The sequence below is a fragment of the Phoenix dactylifera genome, chromosome 11, assembly GCF_051530095.1.
Source record: "Phoenix dactylifera cultivar Ajwa chromosome 11, Ajwa_hap1_PhDact_Kaust_v1.1, whole genome shotgun sequence".
Lineage (NCBI taxonomy): Eukaryota > Viridiplantae > Streptophyta > Magnoliopsida > Arecales > Arecaceae > Phoenix > Phoenix dactylifera.
This window is the reverse complement of record NC_143200.1, coordinates 25798158-25816115: the sequence shown is the minus strand read 5'-3', so window position 1 is coordinate 25816115 and position 17958 is coordinate 25798158. Positions and strand designations below refer to the sequence as shown.

Below are 17958 nucleotides of genomic sequence, written 5' to 3'. Positions count from 1 at the left end.
TACTTTCTCAATTGACTATTAGGTAGTAATAAAATCTCCAGCGTCTTTTTATAGCCGAAAACTCTGCGATACGCCATGGAATCAACTGTTCTCTCACAGCACTTCATACTTAGCTTTGCTACGAATCTGTCCATAGATTGCAGAATCCAACAGGAGCCTATAGCCCTTTATAGCCGTTTTTCAGGCCTTCTGATAGGTACATAACACTTGGGAGATAACTGGAATGTGAAATAGTTTTCATGCTTCGCTTGTCTAAATCAGGAAGATGGGCCCTTCTTTATGACAGAATATAAATGCCAGGTTATCCAACCTAAAAGCAAGTGGCAGCGGAGGACCACCAGATACATGTCACATGGATGTCCCCCCATTAAAGTAATGTCGTTCTCAAACCAACACTACAAGAAAACTCACACTCTAGGCCTTTCACAAGATGGAAAGGAGAAGGACCTTCTCTTCCTAAATGCACAGACAAAATCATTCTACTGACAGCCTTCGTCTGGAATGCAATCCAAACTTAAAAATTCCCTGCATTTGTTCTTCAACCTGGAAAGTCATCTACAGATCATATTGACCCCTGCTCTGGTTTGAAGAAGGGGATCAATGGAAAAATGGAAAGAAAAAAAAATGTTCATAGAAAGTTACTTTTTGATTGATAAAAGAATGATGACATACTACAGTCTTTCTCTTTGTGCGCACGCATTCATATTCAGGTGCTATGGGTAAGCCAATACAGGTGCATAAGCTAGCTCAATGACATATTGGACATACTAGCATAAAATAATATACTGAATCATTTGTTTTCTTGCAATCGTCCAACAAATAAAAAAGGTGGATACCGGATGTCTTCATCCGAATTATCCACATTATTTTTTTTAGCAGATTATCTACCTCTTCCATGGGAATATATATGATGCAAGTTAGTTGGCACCTCATCTCTAAGGAATTGCCCTTCCAAATGTCAAGGTAAAGATTCTAGATATGGCTCCAAAAAATATCATAATCATATAAAGTAAGCTGCTTGAGTTTGTAAGTAAGATGGTCCACGAAGACCCCTACCATTAACAGAAGTACATCTCAATTGGCTCAAATGAGAATAAAAGGAGTGCAATAGCCAAGGTGGTGTTTGATGACCCAAATGGAATCACCAAGCTGATCTTAGATTACTAGTAATTCTTATCTCGGAGTAATTTGATCTCTAATAATTTAAGATTACTGCATTTGGTATGTATATATAACATTAATATAATATATTAAAGGTATATTAATCTACTAATTTTTTTTGCCGGATTGAGAGGCATTTTTATTTTCAACTTTCAATCCAAGATCATTGGCCTGGGGTAATTTTATCATCTCCACCCACATCATCCTTGATTTTGGGATGATCACTCCATACCCAAAACCCCCTAAAAGTAGAAGTGCATTCATGAAGAAATCATAAATCATTCTATTCATGCTCACTCTCTCACATGATCTTGGTCCATGCTCTCACATCTGCCCAACACAAACAAATGGCAATTCCCTTTCATTTATTTAATAAATGGCATGTTCAATCATTGAAGTAATTAAACATGCCATCAACCCTCCTAGACCCCACGATGATCGGAGCATCATGTACTGGACTGCCCTTTTCATGTTTAATCACTGAAAGATTAATTAAGTCAATCACTAAATTTTGCCCCTGAGCTAAAGCTTCCACTGACTAGTCAAAAATGCCTAAAACCTTCCAGGATTTAACTAGTTTAAAGGTTGCCAGGTTCCATTTTTGACTTGTCATGGTTTGACTCTTGTGAAGGTACCCATGATGGTGCCAATGGTGACATGCATGTAGGCCTGTTGGATTTAATAGCATTTTCATAAAATACAAGCTTTTCTTTTAGAAAAAAAGAGAAGGACAAATCTTCACTGGTCACTACACATATCCATACCCGAAGCAGAAGAGCTCTCCAATGTTTTATTGATAAATAATATTTTATAATGCCCTTAACAACGATCTGCATCCATATAGGAATTGGGGGTGTTGAGTTTCTAACATTTCCCGAAGAACAAGTTATTAAACAAAATCATATGTAGCTCACAGGAGCTGTCCGCCCAACAGGAGGGCGACGAATTCATCAAATGTCCAGGATGCTAGATAAAGCAGTGCCTGCTTCTAGATATAAGCAATGAATAAGAAAAAAAAGTAGAGCCAAATGAATGATGAAAGTAAAAAATCTATCATCACTTACCTTCTTCTCGAACATTTGCAGTATAATTGAATTGTGCAGATTGAAATGTAAACTTTACAATGTGTTTTTGGACATACCGGCAGCTCAGCTTGTTGATGGATCCGCAACCTTGAGGACTTTGGGGAGGAAAGAAGAAGAATTGAATAGAAAGGCAATACTCCTACTGGTGCTTTAATCCTTTGCATTACAGGTCTGCAGCTTATTTATAACATTTAAATTGGCTTTCTGAAGGACCTTAATAGATGAGCATTGGCATAGTTTCAAAAACAGCTCCCATGGTGGTACCATTAAACATGCTCTTGAGAATATTCAAAATAAATAAATAAATACATAAATAAAACTTCCTAATAGAGAGTTGTCTAATAGTCCTTGTTTAGAAGACCAGCATCTACATAGTATTCAAAACTATCCATAAGGCTCTCTTTAAGTGTCCTGCATGTCCATCCTAACATCTGCAACTTCTCTGAACTCATTCCAGCGTCATCTTCTACCTCAACAAAACTGCCATTAAAAACTTGAGATCAAAAAGGAGTGTGAAGGAGGGGGAAGGAGAGATGGGGCTGGTAGGGAGTGGGTTGGGGAGGGAGAGAGAGAGGAGCTAACTAAATTTGAAGGTTCATAGTAAGCCTTACTTCTTAGGGTAACTGTGGTTGGGATAAATGCTCTTTAGCATGTCCACCATATCACAAGTTTTTATACAATAAGGTGCACAAATGTAGCGTCCAGTTGCTTCTGGCTTCTCATATACTAGAAGAAGCGCATCAGCTACATCTCGAACATCTACAAGGTGCCAGGCTTTATTCTCCAGTGATTCACGACCTTCTGTAACAAAATCATGGAAAATAAGCCTAAGCACTTGGTCAGCCATTGTCAAAGTAGGAAAATACCATACGCCACGAAGCTTGACCAAGCCATGAAAGCTAGGGACAGTATAAAAATGGATAGAAGTATTGAGGGTATCTAAAGATTGAATCTGCTTTATAATAGCGAAGATTTAACCTTCCAAGTTTTTTTTTTATTGATTGAGCGACTGAAGCTTGTAACCTTAGAAACTGAAAACTGGTTGATATACCGACCACTTTTTCATGGATGTATTCCCTTCTCTGTCCCTCTAAAATGTGTCCAGAGAGAGAGAGAAAGAGAGAGTAGGAAGAATTCATGAAAAAATGAGGAGTACATCCATACAAGCCCAAAATAATTTAAATTTGTTCTAGCTGACTTCATCAATCTGCAGATTATTATGACAGGTTTTTGGTAGAACAGAGAAAATAAGACTAAACCAATTCCAGATTTGACATGCATGGAGAGCAACAACAAATATGAGAAATAATTACGACGAATTTCGTGACAGACTTCCCAATGACATGAAAAGGATAATGCCTCTTGGTCCATGGCATGAAATTGTGCAGCCAAGAGTATAATTAGTCAACTAACTATGAGATCATATCTAAAAGGATAAGGGGTTGAACGCTAGTTTTGATACATAAGAAGATTATATTTCTATAAGCGTAAAGCTTTTGGGGACTACTGTGGCCCACTGAGAATCAAAAGAAAGTGATGGGGGCCAAAAACATCTGGATAAGGGAAGGCGTTTGGTAGAAGGGTCTGAAAAATGATGATGCCATAACTTGAAAGGTACGCCCTTTGACCAGAAAAAATTGCATAGTAAGTGCACAAAGATAACAGCGAGAGATGGAATAAGGTGCACCGCTCGAGTATGGTAATGCAATGACTGATGAAAGGGACAGGGTTTGCCAGTTATCCTAATGGCCATTTACTCCCTTGTACAGTAATTTCTTGTGCACCATGGCGTTAGCCCATAATGTTGTTTGGAAAACATGCAATCAAACCAACATAATCAACAGTGCAAATGTAAAAGTAGACCTTTCAAAAGATTGCTGACAAACAAGGTGCTAGCATTCACCGTGGACTGCAGCGACGGTCCAATGATCATACAAGGGCAAACAGTTACAACATCAAGTCCATGTTTTTCGGCATACTCCAACGCCTCACTTTCTGCTAGTGTCTTCGAAAGGAAATACCAGTTCTGGAAGCATCATCAAATGAAGATTTTACTTAGTTCTGGTGGGTAAATCAATACACACAATACTTCAACATTTTCAGTAGGATTATTAAAATTTCACTTATACAGTTAAAGAAAATGTTTCATAGATCATGAATTTCTATTACATAAAAGGTAAGATAAATTTCCCCAGAAAGTAAAAGGTAAACAAACCGGAAGTGCAATATATAGTTAGGAGGATTTATTGCATATTTTATGTGGCAAAGATTTATGTTGGGTATGAACTTATAAACCTTGCAATTGATTAACTTCCATAAATAAGCTATTTCGCTCATGTTAAAAAGCTAGTATGCAACAAAATTGTCACACATGAGCCCTAGATTAATGAGACTCATCAATTATCAGATTAAATAACTATTAATTATATAATCTTGAATGGATAAATAGTCGAACCTAGGAAACTAAGCAACAGAATAAGCTCATGAGTTGTACAGATGGAGGGTTAGCAATGGAACCAGATTGCAAGCAATGAAGACTATATGTCCAAAACCATAATAAAGAAAAGGGAAATAGATTTATTTACATATACGATAACCTTATGGAACTTTCTTGAAAGATATATCCCTTGACAAAAACATATGACATACTGAAGTGAACCACGATAAAGGGAGAAGGCCTGTAAGTTGCGGTTACTGTCAGCATCTTAAATATATCTGATCAAACACTTTTTTTTTTTACCAAATGCATGATACCAAATGTAAAACAATGAGGGACTGCCTGAGGCATTCCATGCACGCATTAAAAGGTTCTTAAAATAAAAGGTGCAAATATCAAATTGGAGAGAGAATATAAAAAATTGTTAGTATAGTGCAATGACAACAGAATCGGCAAGCACAAAGACTGAGATATCAAAATTTGAGGAGGATAAGTTGGCTGTTCAAAATTTGTGGATAATGGACTGGCATACAACATTAAGCCACTTGCCCAACTTAGTTATGTTGCAAACAGGCACACTTTATGAAACTCTATGATCTCAATAGCATACCATTGTTTAAATATTGTGTGTCAATTACCTCAATTTTTCTGCAGTGCTCTTTGTCTGACCAGCAATCCTCATCCTTGACCTTATCTTGAGGCCAGTTTGGATTCATTATGACGGCAGCAGTTGATGACACCACAACCACTCTTTTGACATTTGCCTCAGAGCATGCCTTGAGCACATTCAGAGTGCCTGTTACAGCAGGAGCAATAATTTGTACCTGCAAAATTACAATGTCTGCATAAGATGTTAAGCAAAAGCATATCTTACCAAATAACATATGATAGCCTCATGTACAAGAGCCCTAGATATGGAGGCCATCTCCTTCTATTTAACCGCATGGGCTATTTGAATATAGTATGTAACTGCATAGAGTTCCTGCCTCTGGATCAGGCACTTTGGTTGAAATAACAGGGCTGGCAACATGGAATACTCCTTCACATCCTGCAATTGCTGATGCCACATCATCGTAGTTGAGCATATCCGCCTTAAAGAGTTGCAGGTTGTCTGAGGCCTTCTCCAACTTCTGCAAATGGGCATTCTTTCCATCACCTGATCCCAATAATATGAGAAGTCAGAGCAAGGCATGATTTTTCATTCATGTATTCAAAAAAATAAAGCTACACCAATGATTATTTTTTCTTTTTTCAAGAAATGTGATAGGGACACACACCACCAGATTTGGATCCTGGACATCTCTCAAGCAAAAGGAGGTGCCAACCAGCTGACATAATGCTAGTTGGCAAGCTGTCATAATGGTATAATACTTCTGCACATGGTATGCCGTATCGGCCTAAATCGGACAGTATGGAGTGTACCGTACCGTATCTATTTAGTACTGGTATCCGGTACGGATGGTGTACCGATACTTAGTGTACCGACACTGTATTAGTGTGGCATCGGTACTGGGTCTAGCATCAAAACAGCGAATCTAGTCCTGCATGCAAAATGCTCAAAACAAGAAATTTCTCTACATGCAATCGAGACCCAATGACAAAAGGCTTTATGGAGGAGCATTCCCAGTAATGTCATTTCTTATCCCCCATTACGTGCACAGTCAACTAGTTCTTTTGAGAAAAACTAGTGAAGAACCAGCTAAATTATAATCACAAAATCACCATCAAATAAATTTCCACACAACCATGCACACAAACGTGCCCAAGACCTTAATTTTGGTCTATGGCTTCCAGATAGACCGAGTCAATCTGAAATAGTACTAAATAACCCTTACGCCACATGCGACAGACAATTCCATCTGCATGTATATATGAAAAGCCTAAATAACCCTTTTGGGTAATTGTTACAAGGGAATTTTGCAAGAAAATTCCACTTTACTTCATATTTGCAAAATCATTTTTTTTCAAGAAACACACTGTTTTTGAGCTTTACTGGATCATTATGCCCCTGTGATACACTTGTATATGTGCACTGACCTGTATCTATGTTGCATCCATCATCAATATATATGTGTGGACGAAATAAAATGTGTGCATTCATTGAGGATAGGGCATAATGGTTCGATAAAATTCAAAGTAAATCATTTTTGCAAAAAAAAAAATATGTAATAATAAATCCTCTTCCTGATCATGATAAAAATATAATAAATCCTTAAATTTTGTGCATAACCCAGCAAATAATCCATCTAAATGGCTGTTTTTTTTACATTTTCGATATTCTCCTTAATTAAGTAACTAATCTTTCAATTTAAATATTCATACTGGTCTAAAAAAATAAAGGACTAATTTTCACACTATAGTGTATTATTTCCTGTTGTCACATTTTGTGCCGCCATTATTGCAAGAATTTGTCGAGCACTAGCAGAAAGGAGGAGAAAGGAGGAAGTACGTACTTGGATCTCTAACGGTTCCGTGGACGATGAAGTCCTTAGAGAGGAGGAGCTTCACCAGCCATGACCCTACGTACCCTCCCGCTCCAGTCACGCACACCGTCCTCTTCTCTCCCTCCTCCTCCATTCTCTCTCTGTCTCCGTCTCTGTCTCCGTCTCAGTGAAGAAGGTCCTTGTCCTCTGTTGAGGCAACCGTGGCTGTTCCCATGGGCTGATCGCCCTGATTTAGTGCCGGACCCGCAGAGCACGTCCACATCGCTGCGGCTGGAGAGTCGGTCTGGACGGTAGCTTCGCTTTTAACGAGTCTTTAGGCCAAAATTGGAATTTTTATAACAGAAAAACGACGGTCCATTTGAGATAATTTTCTTAACCATCTAATTTAGGTAAAATTTTTATTGAACCGATGGACTAATCTACATATTTCTCTCTCTCTCTCTCTCTTTTATTATTATTATTATTATTATTATTATTATTATTATTATTATTATTATTATTATTATTATTATTATTATTATTATTATTATTATTATTATTATTCAGGTTGATTGCAGCAGGGGACGGTGCATATTCGATGAGTTTATTCTAGTGGCGGAGCTGTGCGCGGCATGGGAAAGCTTTGTTTATGCTAGAGTGCCCTTGGGGGCTCAGTGGATATTCTTGGAGGATGATTCTGCCACAGTGGATTAGGTGCGGGCGTGCCAAGTCAAATCTACACCCACTTGTTGGGGATGTATGACGCCTTCTGAACAGTCTCGACTCTTTCTGGATCACACATGTATTTTGAGAGGCGAACAGTGCAGAAGATTGGGTCGTCTTCTTCGCAGCTCATCACTCCGGAGCTTTCTTATGGAATGGCATTGGTCCTACTCCACAGGGCCTCGATCATATTTTGTATTTTGATTGCTCGTGGCGTACTCGCATCCATGTGTAGTGAGACGCCGGTTTATATATCTCTTTTTTTTCTATTTTTTTTATTGCCCCTTTTTTGTTACAACCCATTAAAACAGTCTTGTGTACATACAATCGAGAAGGAGAAAAGTTTGCAACGACACGTAGAAAGTTAAACAGAGAGCCAAAGCCGGGGATATAGCAGAATTCTTGTGATAACCTCCACAGCACCTAGAAATCAGCCGACAGCAGATGGATTTTAAACAGTGATGTAATATATGGACTACATTGCATCCAAATTTTAAAATTAAAATTTAAACTAAAAAAATAAAAGTTTTGAGATATAAATATAAATCATGAAAAATTGAAAGGATAATGCTGTAAACTTTTTCTAATATATTGAAAAATGAGAATTCAATGCTCCAGTAAAATTTAAATATTTTGATTGATGTTGAAAGATGGGTGCTAACTAGTGCTCTCATTTCAAGCCATAAACTTGGGTTTGATTTTTGGATGGTGTAAATTTAAAAATTTTAAATCTTCCGATTACAGTGCATTAGATTCCTCCTGCTATTTTAAAAAAATTATATTTTATATGATAAAAAAGCAAGAGAGGGAAAAAATATCAAAGGATATATATATTTTTTTTGTATAGAGACAAATCTTAAAATTTCATTCCTTCGTAAAAAAAGATATTCCTAAAATTTGGATTATACTACAATAGAAGAAGAAAACATACAAACTCACATGGTAGACCTAAAACCCTATAGTCATGCAGGACTACAACTCTACAAGTTAGGTACGTATCATTATGAGCAATTTTTGTTTAAATATGATTATGCAAATAAGCTAGGTCTATATGGGCCAGCCTCATAAATTTATAATTTTTTAAAAAATTAAAAATATCAGCGAGCTTATCCCCTTCTCCCTCACGATCTTCTTCCATCTCTCCTCTTTTAGTCTCGTCCTCCATTTTAACTCCCTCCACGAGCATAACAACATTGGTAAGATTCTTTGCAATGCAAAAACAAAGCTAAAAATTGATTTGAATTTCTTTTCTAAGGATCGGAATATCCTATCCAAATTTTTTTACTTCATATAAGGGTGAGTCCAAATTTTGATCTTGGTGGCACAAAGTTTTGGAAGAACTCTAATGGTTATTATCATATTTTTCATATTGACTAAAGTTATAAGGATTGAGCACTTCTCCAAGATTTTCACAAATCACCACATAATAACAAAAATTCTATAATAATTTTGGATTTCAAAAATTGAAAACTACTTATCCGAGCAGTCACTTTGGTAGCATATTGCACTAGATCAGCTCTACTGCAAAATAACTTCACAATCACCATTGAAATGGCCAAGATTCTATGTTATCGAGATTGCAAGGGTTAATAAGATCATTTTCGGCCATACAAGCATTCCATAACTTATGGATGAATACAAAATAATGGACTAAAGTATTGAGAATCTAATATAGATTATTTAAATTTGTTTAACGAAATTATGTCAACCATGCAGAGCAAACGAAAGGAGTTGACATTGTTACCATACATAACCAAAAAATATAAAATATTGATCAGTAATCCAAAAACGAAACGAAGTATTGGAAGCATCATAATTCCATTTCTTCGTTGTAGTGCTCATTTGATCATTATAATCGCATTATTTACAGGGGGGGGGGCAACTCAAAACTCGAGACTTTATAAAATTGATAAACAGAATGGTCTTTATGCAAATGTTGCTAGCAAAGCGGATGCAACGTTTCGTACTCCTCCAGCGGCAGTCCCGCTTTTTTGAAAATTAGAAAGAGTCCGGTCCGACCGAGGCCAAACCGGCCACCGTAATTACCGACCGGCCCCTTTCTCAACCGTCCGTTGCAACTGCATCGATGCCCACTACGCCATCTTAGCGATCGGGCTGGCCCCGAGGGTTGTTGGAGTTTTAATTAAAAAAATTAATATTTTTTTATCTCCTCACTTTTAGTTGTTTTAAATTGCACTTTTGGAAAGTAAACGTTGGGTTTTGAAAATATACGATTTTTTCGAAATATTACGTATCTTTGGAACCATTGTATCTCCTCGGTCTTCGAATAGAGTCAATAAATAGACTCCTCTAAAATTAATCCTAATGTAATCCAATTTCTCTTTCGTACCCTGTCTTCCGAAGAGTTTTTTCCACGAACAGAATTCTTTCATTCTTTTGCTTTCTACCTTTTCTTCTTTTTATCTTTTATTCTTTTCTGTGCACAGATAGAGTTCTTCCACTCTTCAACTCTCTGTTTTCTACATTTTTTTTCTTTTTATCTTTTATTCTTTTTTAGGCATCTGAAGGAGTCGATGGGGTCAAGTCTCTCCAGCGATCGTGCTCAGCAATCTCGTCCCCAAGTACTACAATCCGGCAATCGTGCTCGTCAGAGAAGAATCATGCTGAATTGGGTTGTTATACCTTGGGGACGAGATCGCTATAAACCTGTACATAAAGGATGAATTACGTTCTTAGATCAGTGTATATCACACAACTTGATCCAAACAAGCTCTTTTCAATCTTTTAAATTTATTTTAGTGAATTATTTTTTTATAAAATAATAATATAGCAATTTTTAGATAATAATATCTCACGTGAGTTTGATTATACTACAAATTGCTATTTGTTTATTTATCAAATTAAGTTCAATTGCATAGGACTAAATTTGATTTTAATTATATAGAATTAGAAAGCTGTAATTTTTTTTTCTCTCTTCTTACAAAAATCAATGCTTTTAAGAAAGTCATATTGCTCTAAAAATTATGCAAACAGATTTCTGCAACTTTAAAAACCATACAAAAAATTTCCTGCATATTTAAAATCTTTGCAAAATTTTCTGCATCCTTGAAAATAGTGCAGAATTTTTCTGCAGATTAAAATCTGTACAGAAAATGACTACAACTTTAAAATTCATGCGGATTTTCTACCGAATTAAATCTCGTGCAATCTTTAATATTTGAGCAAAATTTTCTGCAACTTTAAAATTTATACAGAAAACCTCTGCATTTTTAAAAGCTATAAAAATTAGGTTTATTTTCCAAAAGTACTCCTAAGCCATCAAAATTCATGGGTAAGCTCATTATGGTTATAATAGGTATTTCATGCAACTTTTCTAGAAAATTAAATGCTCAACCAAATATAAGCCACTTTTAAAATGCCTTTTTTTTGATTTAAATATCATATTCTTAAAAAAATATTTCAATAAAAAAAAATTCAGCGAACCAAACAGTCCTATAAAATATTCTGGCCTCCAATTATAAGATATTTTCATCGGATAGAAAGAGAGGCCCATAATTAATATATATCTGATAGAAATATCGGATAGAGTTGAGCCATGTTCATCAAGTCCCTTGTTTGGACAACAATGAACGCACTCTTTTTTCTCTAGAAAAGATAGAGACTAGTGTCTTTTATTTGGCAAAATATCTATAGCAATCAGTTAATCGATCCTCTTATTACCATTAGAGCAAAATAAGCTAATTAATGCAACCACCCTCTTTCATCTTTTTTTATTGTCCATCCACTCCCTCCGCTGCACCGTGCCATTACGTGTCGGAAAAGCATGGAATTTCACAAAACTGACACCCGCAGCACTGGAAAAACATCCTTCCGGTTGGATAACAAACTCCACCTATCAAGAAATATTTACAGAATGTGGTTTGGTTTAGTGATTTGGGTCGTGCTGGTGTCCCAAATGGATCTCAATATGACCCAACCCAACCTATATTGCATCGTAAAAAATAATATTTTTTTAATAAATATTTTTCTAAAAAATTAAATTTATATAAATAATTTTTTCAAATTTACATTTATTTTTATATATCGTAAAACATTGTTTTTGCATAAATACCTCTAACAATTTTTCTAACTCGTTAATAAAAATTATATATATATATTAATTTTAAATAAAATAAAATTTTTGAAATTATCTTCTTAGTCTTCATTGCGATCGACTTATAAATGTTTCTTTTTACACATCTACCCATTAAGAATATTTTAGTTATTTTAGTTCGAAACTGTTAATTTTTTAACGACATTAGAAGGCGTGGATTCATATGCAAAAATAAGAATAAAAAAAGGTAAAATAACAAAACAAGTGTTTTACCAGGATATATGTATAAATATCAATTTTGGAAGAATATTTATATAAAATTTGGTATTTAAAAATATTTATAAAAAAATGAAAATAATAATATAATAAGGAAAAAAAAGAAAGTATTTATGCTGTCTAAATGGCAGCGAAACGGGATAGAGATTATCCGGACGCCCGCTAATATAAAAGTGCGCGCCCCACTTCTCCGGAGACCCTCGACCTGCCCCTTACACCCGACCGCAATGGACCTCCGCCAGAGACTCTCTTCGAAGCCCCCCCGCCCCTCACCGGCGGCGGGGAAGGCCCCGTTTCCTCCCCCCTCATCCGCCGCCATCCAAGCTTCCGACGCCCTCCCCATCCCCGTCCGGCACACCGACAAGCTCTTCTCTGCCATCTTCATGGCCTCCATCTACTACCTGTTGCGCCGGTGGCGTGAGAAGATCCGCTGCTCCACCCCGCTCCACGTCGTCACCCTCTCCGAGCTCTCCGCCATTGTCGGCCTCGTCGCCTCCCTCATCTACCTCATCTCTTTCTTCGGCATCGCCTACGTCCAATCCTTCATCTTCTCCCACGACGAGGACGACGACTTCCTCCTCGCCTCCCCCACCCCCGCCCCCGCCCCCGTCGCTGCTCCTTGCCCCCTCCTCGCCGATGGCGACGCCCCGGAGAAAATTCGGAACATTTCTAATGACGACGACGAGGAGATCGTCCGCGCCGTGGTCGCCGGGAAGATGCCGTCCTACGCCCTGGAATCGAAGCTCGGAGACTGTCGGAGGGCTGCTGGTATCCGGCGGGAGGCGCTGAGGCAGACCACAGGGAGGGCCATGGAGGGGCTCCCGCTCGACGGGTTCGACTACGCCGCGATCCTAGGCCAGTGCTGCGAGATGCCGGTGGGGTACGTGCAGGTGCCGGTGGGGATCGCTGGCCCCCTGGTGCTCGACGGGAGGGAGTACTTCTTGCCCATGGCCACCACCGAGGGGTGCCTCGTGGCGAGCACCAACCGTGGGTGCAAGGCCATCGGGGAGTCCGGTGGGGCGTCGAGCGTCGTGCTGAGGGAGGGGATGACGAGGGCGCCGGCCGTGAGGTTTGCGACCGCCAGGAGGGCCGCCGAGCTCAAGTTCTTCTTGGAGGATCCCAATAATTTCGAGACGCTTGCCGTGGTCTTCAATAGGTACCGACCTTTCCTTTTTTTCTCTCTTTTCTCTCAAATTACTTTTCCTCAGAATAGGTGCCTTCCGAGAGGCTAATTGGACCGCAGATTGGGAGGCTTTTTTTGCGTCCACCACTTAAGTTAGGTGAGTGAGGCGGAATTGCCTCCATTTCAGCAAAAAAATAAAAATAAAATAATAATAATAATAAATAAATAAGTGTCTTTAGTCTTCTCCTAGAATCAAAATATACAATGGTTAGAATATCATGTCCCAAAACTTCAATGCTGAGTTTTATGTTAACATATTAAGCTCTTGTTTGCCTCCTTTATAGTGCTGTAAAATATTGAAAAGATGACAGTAGGAATATAACGAAATATTTCAACTCATATTAATTTCTGTAGGAAACAACAACAACAAGTACTATATAGAAATCTAAATAGATGTGGAATCTCATGCTTGTTAGCATTAGAAAGCTCTTTTTCTATTTTAGAGATGCTAAGAGAAGCCTTTAAGGAACTTTTATACTTCGGTTGCTGATTTGCTGATGATGTTCAAAGTAAGTAGGTTAATTAATAAAACTTATGCTAGTTAGCATCTTTTATAGGCAAACGAAGATAGGTAGGTGGGTTGTGACCTGAAAGCTCACCACAAAAGAATTTGTAGCATTCAACTGTCTTAACCAACCCATTTAACTAATTCATGCTTTAACTTGGGTAGTTCAAATTTAAATACATACAGTCAATAAACTTAGTGCTAACCCCCAGAGTTGGAAACCTAAAATTGCCCAAAATTCAAATAGTTCGGATCGGATCTAAATTCAGTAAACCTAGACTTGACTTAGAAAATGAGTCAAGTCACGGATCAACCCGACCCATTTGTAGCCTTAATTGTAGCAATGCCTTCATCTCGTTTTTAAAATCGTTGGTGATGTGTTTGATGATGGGCTTGTGTGGGATATTTCTTTTTGTGTTTTTCCCTGTCATACGAAAATTTGGTTGCTTTTCATTGAAAAAAAGGTTTTCCTTCTGTTAATAATATGACGCTGCTTAAAAAGTTCTCTTATGGTTTTGTTTTGTATATTCGTTTTCTTATTCTGGTTGCTCGGTTCTGATGCTAACATTCAGCTTTATGGATTCAAAAAATATATTCCAAGTCCCCTGCTGCTGCTTTCATCCTGATCTTACGAAATGGATGATCTCACCTATCACCTATTTTTTACAATAGCTGACTGTTTTAATTGTTTATCATTAAGTGGAGATGAGTTCCAGGATAGATGTATTGACGACTGTGAAAATCTGCAATATTTTCTCTTTGGTTCTTTTTTGGATCTGTTATGAAGGATGAACAGTTGAGTGCTATTTTAGCATATTTTGTTTTCCCTCGTGTTCTGCAGGTCCAGCAGATTTGCTAGGCTCCAAGACATCCGATGCTCGCTTGCAGGGAAGAATCTCTACATGAGATTCAGTTGCAGAACTGGAGATGCAATGGGGATGAACATGGTCTCCAAGGGCGTGCAAAATGTATTGGACTATTTGCAAAATGATTTCCCAGACATGGACGTGATCAGCATCTCTGGTTAGATTCACTTTCCTGGATAAATTTCAACTAATTTGCCTGCCTACTCTGTTTTTCCCAATTTAAATTTGGTTTTTCTAGAATGAATATCAAATGAGAAAACTTGATCTCAGCATCACTTTATTGGAGAAATCACAATCAACAGTTATGTTGTTCTCCCTATTATGATGCTTCAAACATTGGCTTCTTTTACATGCAGATTCTGGATCTCTTGTTATAGTCATGAGACAAAATATGTGTGGGTTTTATTTGCTCTAATTCTCTGAAATAGGATACAGTATAAAGTTGGGGATTTAAGTAACCAGTTTCCTTCTGCATTTGGTAAAAGATCCTATATTTGCATGGTAGGAGTATTTACCTTTACTGAGTTCCATTTAAATTGTTTGAACTTTGAAGTGAATTAGTATGGTTAAATGTCTATGTGATGCCCTGTTTCATTTCCACTTCTTACTTGTTTCTTTTCTATGATTTTACTGCATAATACTGGTGGCAAGTGGATATTTGATCGCCTTGTCATGAATGAGTAGTATTTGGTTGGGCTCGCTACAGTTGGATTGAGATGTAAATCTTAAAATTAATGTTTCATTGCTGATTAAGGTTGCGTTAGCTCCATGCAGTTTATGAGATCTCAATTTGTTGTCATTCACATGGTTTAGTCCATGTTTGAGCTTAGCCAATCATTCTTCTGCCAATAAATTCATGAAATGCCAGAAAAAAAGACTCCTACGACCACTGTAGGGGAGTCATCCCTGTAATTGTTGAAATTGCCAATATGTCTCTCCATTTTTATTGATCTTCCTTTGTCTTTTTGCAATGGTCAGGCAATTTCTGTTCGGACAAGAAGCCAGCTGCTGTGAATTGGATTGAGGGGAGAGGCAAATCAGTTGTTTGTGAGGCAGCCATCAAGAAGGAGGTTGTGGAGAAGATACTGAAGACCACCGTACCAGCGCTCGTGGAGCTCAACATGCTTAAGAACCTTGTTGGGTCTGCTGTGGCTGGGGCCATGGGGGGGTTCAATGCTCATGCAAGCAACATCGTGACTGCCATCTTCATCGCCACTGGCCAAGATCCAGCACAGAATGTTGAGAGCTCGCACTGCATCACCATGATGGAGGCTGTGAATGAGGGGAAAGATCTCCACATTTCTGTGACCATGCCATCCATAGAGGTAATTTTGATTTCCTTTTATCACTGACCCATTTCGTATCCTAATGATGACACCCTATTCAATTTTGCAGCATTTAGGTTTGAATTGTCGATGTGTTCAATATAGTTTCTTCCTTATAAAGCATGTTATCAAATGGGTTTCACAAGACTCTTTGAATCTCTGATTTCTTCGATGTTCACAACACCTTAGTTCATCCTGCAGGAGAATTCAATTCCAAATATTTCTTCCCGTAAGCTGTATTGCTTCGTTTCTTCCAATTATCGACAATCTCCCCCTGTTTTCTCTCCCTCGCAATCTCTTGCAGATGGTGGTTTGAATTATCCCTGGGAATTACTTTCTACTTATCCCAACAAAAAATTACTAGATAGATGGGTAGCTGATAAGAACAAGTATTCTGGTGCTTGATGTATACCTGAACTTGGGATTGTTTGTTGATCATGAGACAGCATGTTATAAATGAAACCTCAAACTCTGGAGTATCTGTTGCATGGTAGTTTGTGGATGTAGTGTTTTTTTCTTCCTGTTATATCTCTTTCTCCATATCAGCTGTGGTGCTCCAAAGATATCAGGTGTTAGGTTGAGTGATCTGAGAGCACCACCTGCTGGTTATCATTGCAGCAAGAAACATAGAGCTTGTCAAATTTGGATTTCTCTACTTTGAGCTTAATAGTTGTCCTATAAATCTGTCCAACATCTATAGTACTATTTTATTAACTGATCTCTACAAGGACCACAGTACAAGCTGGGGGCTTGCTGTCCTTTAATTTTCATGGATGAAGCAAAGTGTTTCATCTGGTGATTTGTGGTGGTTGCTCTGATCCTTGATATATATGTTTTTCAAATGATAAAATGGCTCCTGAGTCCTGATAAAAACAAATAAAATTTATATTTTGTTAATGTTTCAAATATGCTGCATGTCCTTTGGATGCTCAAAGATGTTATGATGTTTGCTTCCATACAGGTGGGCACAGTTGGAGGTGGGACCCGGCTGCCCTCACAGGCAGCCTGTTTGGACCTACTTGGTGTGAAGGGTGCAAGCTTGGAATCCCCTGGGGCAAATGCTAGGCTTCTGGCCACCATTGTAGCTGGTGCGGTGCTAGCAGGAGAGCTTTCTCTCATGTCAGCTCTCGCAGCTGGGCAGCTTGTGAAGAGCCACATGAAGTATAACAGATCCAGCCAAGATGCCTGCAAGGCTGCCTCCTGATGAAGATTCTTGTGTATGGATATTGTAGGGGAGCCCCAGCCAAGTCCCCAAGGAAGGAAAAAGAAAAAGAAAACTAATAAAACTCCCAAAGAATGAGGGAGATTCAGAAAACAAGAGTAGCTAGCTTGTCAGCAAGGCAGAAGGTAGAAATCCTGGGTAGCAGCAGTGTTCCTTAATTCATATCTGGCTTTTACTTTTTTGGCAGTTTTTGAGATTGTCCTTTTTCTTTTTCTTTTTTTTTTGTGGTAAAAACGGCATTTCATATTATTGTAACGTGAGTACATCCTGCCAAATCAGAAGAAAGTAAAACATCCAGAGGAAGGGGAATATCAGCTACTTGATGCTCTGGCTATTCAACATCCAAGTGGTCATCTTGTCCTGCTCGATTTCTCCTTGGCAAGCCTTGGAAGACTTTGTTGTGTTACATTTGTTACCTGGTCTCTTCTGATTATTGCGGTTAAATTCTTTTGTTACATTCTTTTTAGCTCTTGGAAGAGCATGCTATGCTATTGTGTAGTAGTAGAGCCTCTAATTTCACCATTCTGAACTGAGCAACTTATTCTGGAAGATTTTTTTTTTTTTTTTGGTACATCGGCGACTCACACATAATGGGTGTGAGTGTAGCCCATAAAGTGAGATAGAAGTAAAAAATACAAAGGAGACGGGACATAGTCATTGTCTCTCTTAGATAACACCTATAGAGTGATGGGCCGCAG

General features: G+C 38.1%; 2 protein-coding genes across 2 annotated transcripts; one reads left to right on the top strand and one right to left on the bottom strand.

Moving 5' to 3' along the window:
• Nucleotides 1–254: 254 nt before the first annotated feature.
• LOC103702269 (cinnamoyl-CoA reductase 1-like) lies at nt 255–7403 on the bottom strand. The gene is made up of 6 exons (XM_026802670.3): nt 7137–7403; nt 5670–5839; nt 5322–5507; nt 4110–4272; nt 2858–3047; nt 255–2726 (listed from the first exon to the last, which is right to left on the bottom strand). The coding sequence occupies exons 1-6, from the start codon at nt 7258–7260 to the stop codon at nt 2585–2587; spliced, it is 975 nt and encodes a 324-aa protein (XP_026658471.1). The 5' UTR covers nt 7261–7403; the 3' UTR covers nt 255–2584.
• A 4917-nt stretch (nt 7404–12320) lies between these two features.
• LOC103702268 (3-hydroxy-3-methylglutaryl-coenzyme A reductase) lies at nt 12321–17746 on the top strand. Its single transcript, XM_008784604.5, has 4 exons — nt 12321–13315; nt 14689–14870; nt 15692–16038; nt 17000–17746. Exons 1-4 carry the CDS (start codon nt 12387–12389, stop codon nt 17240–17242), a joined length of 1701 nt encoding a protein of 566 aa, XP_008782826.3. The 5' UTR covers nt 12321–12386; the 3' UTR covers nt 17243–17746.
• Nucleotides 17747–17958: the final 212 nt, after the last annotated feature.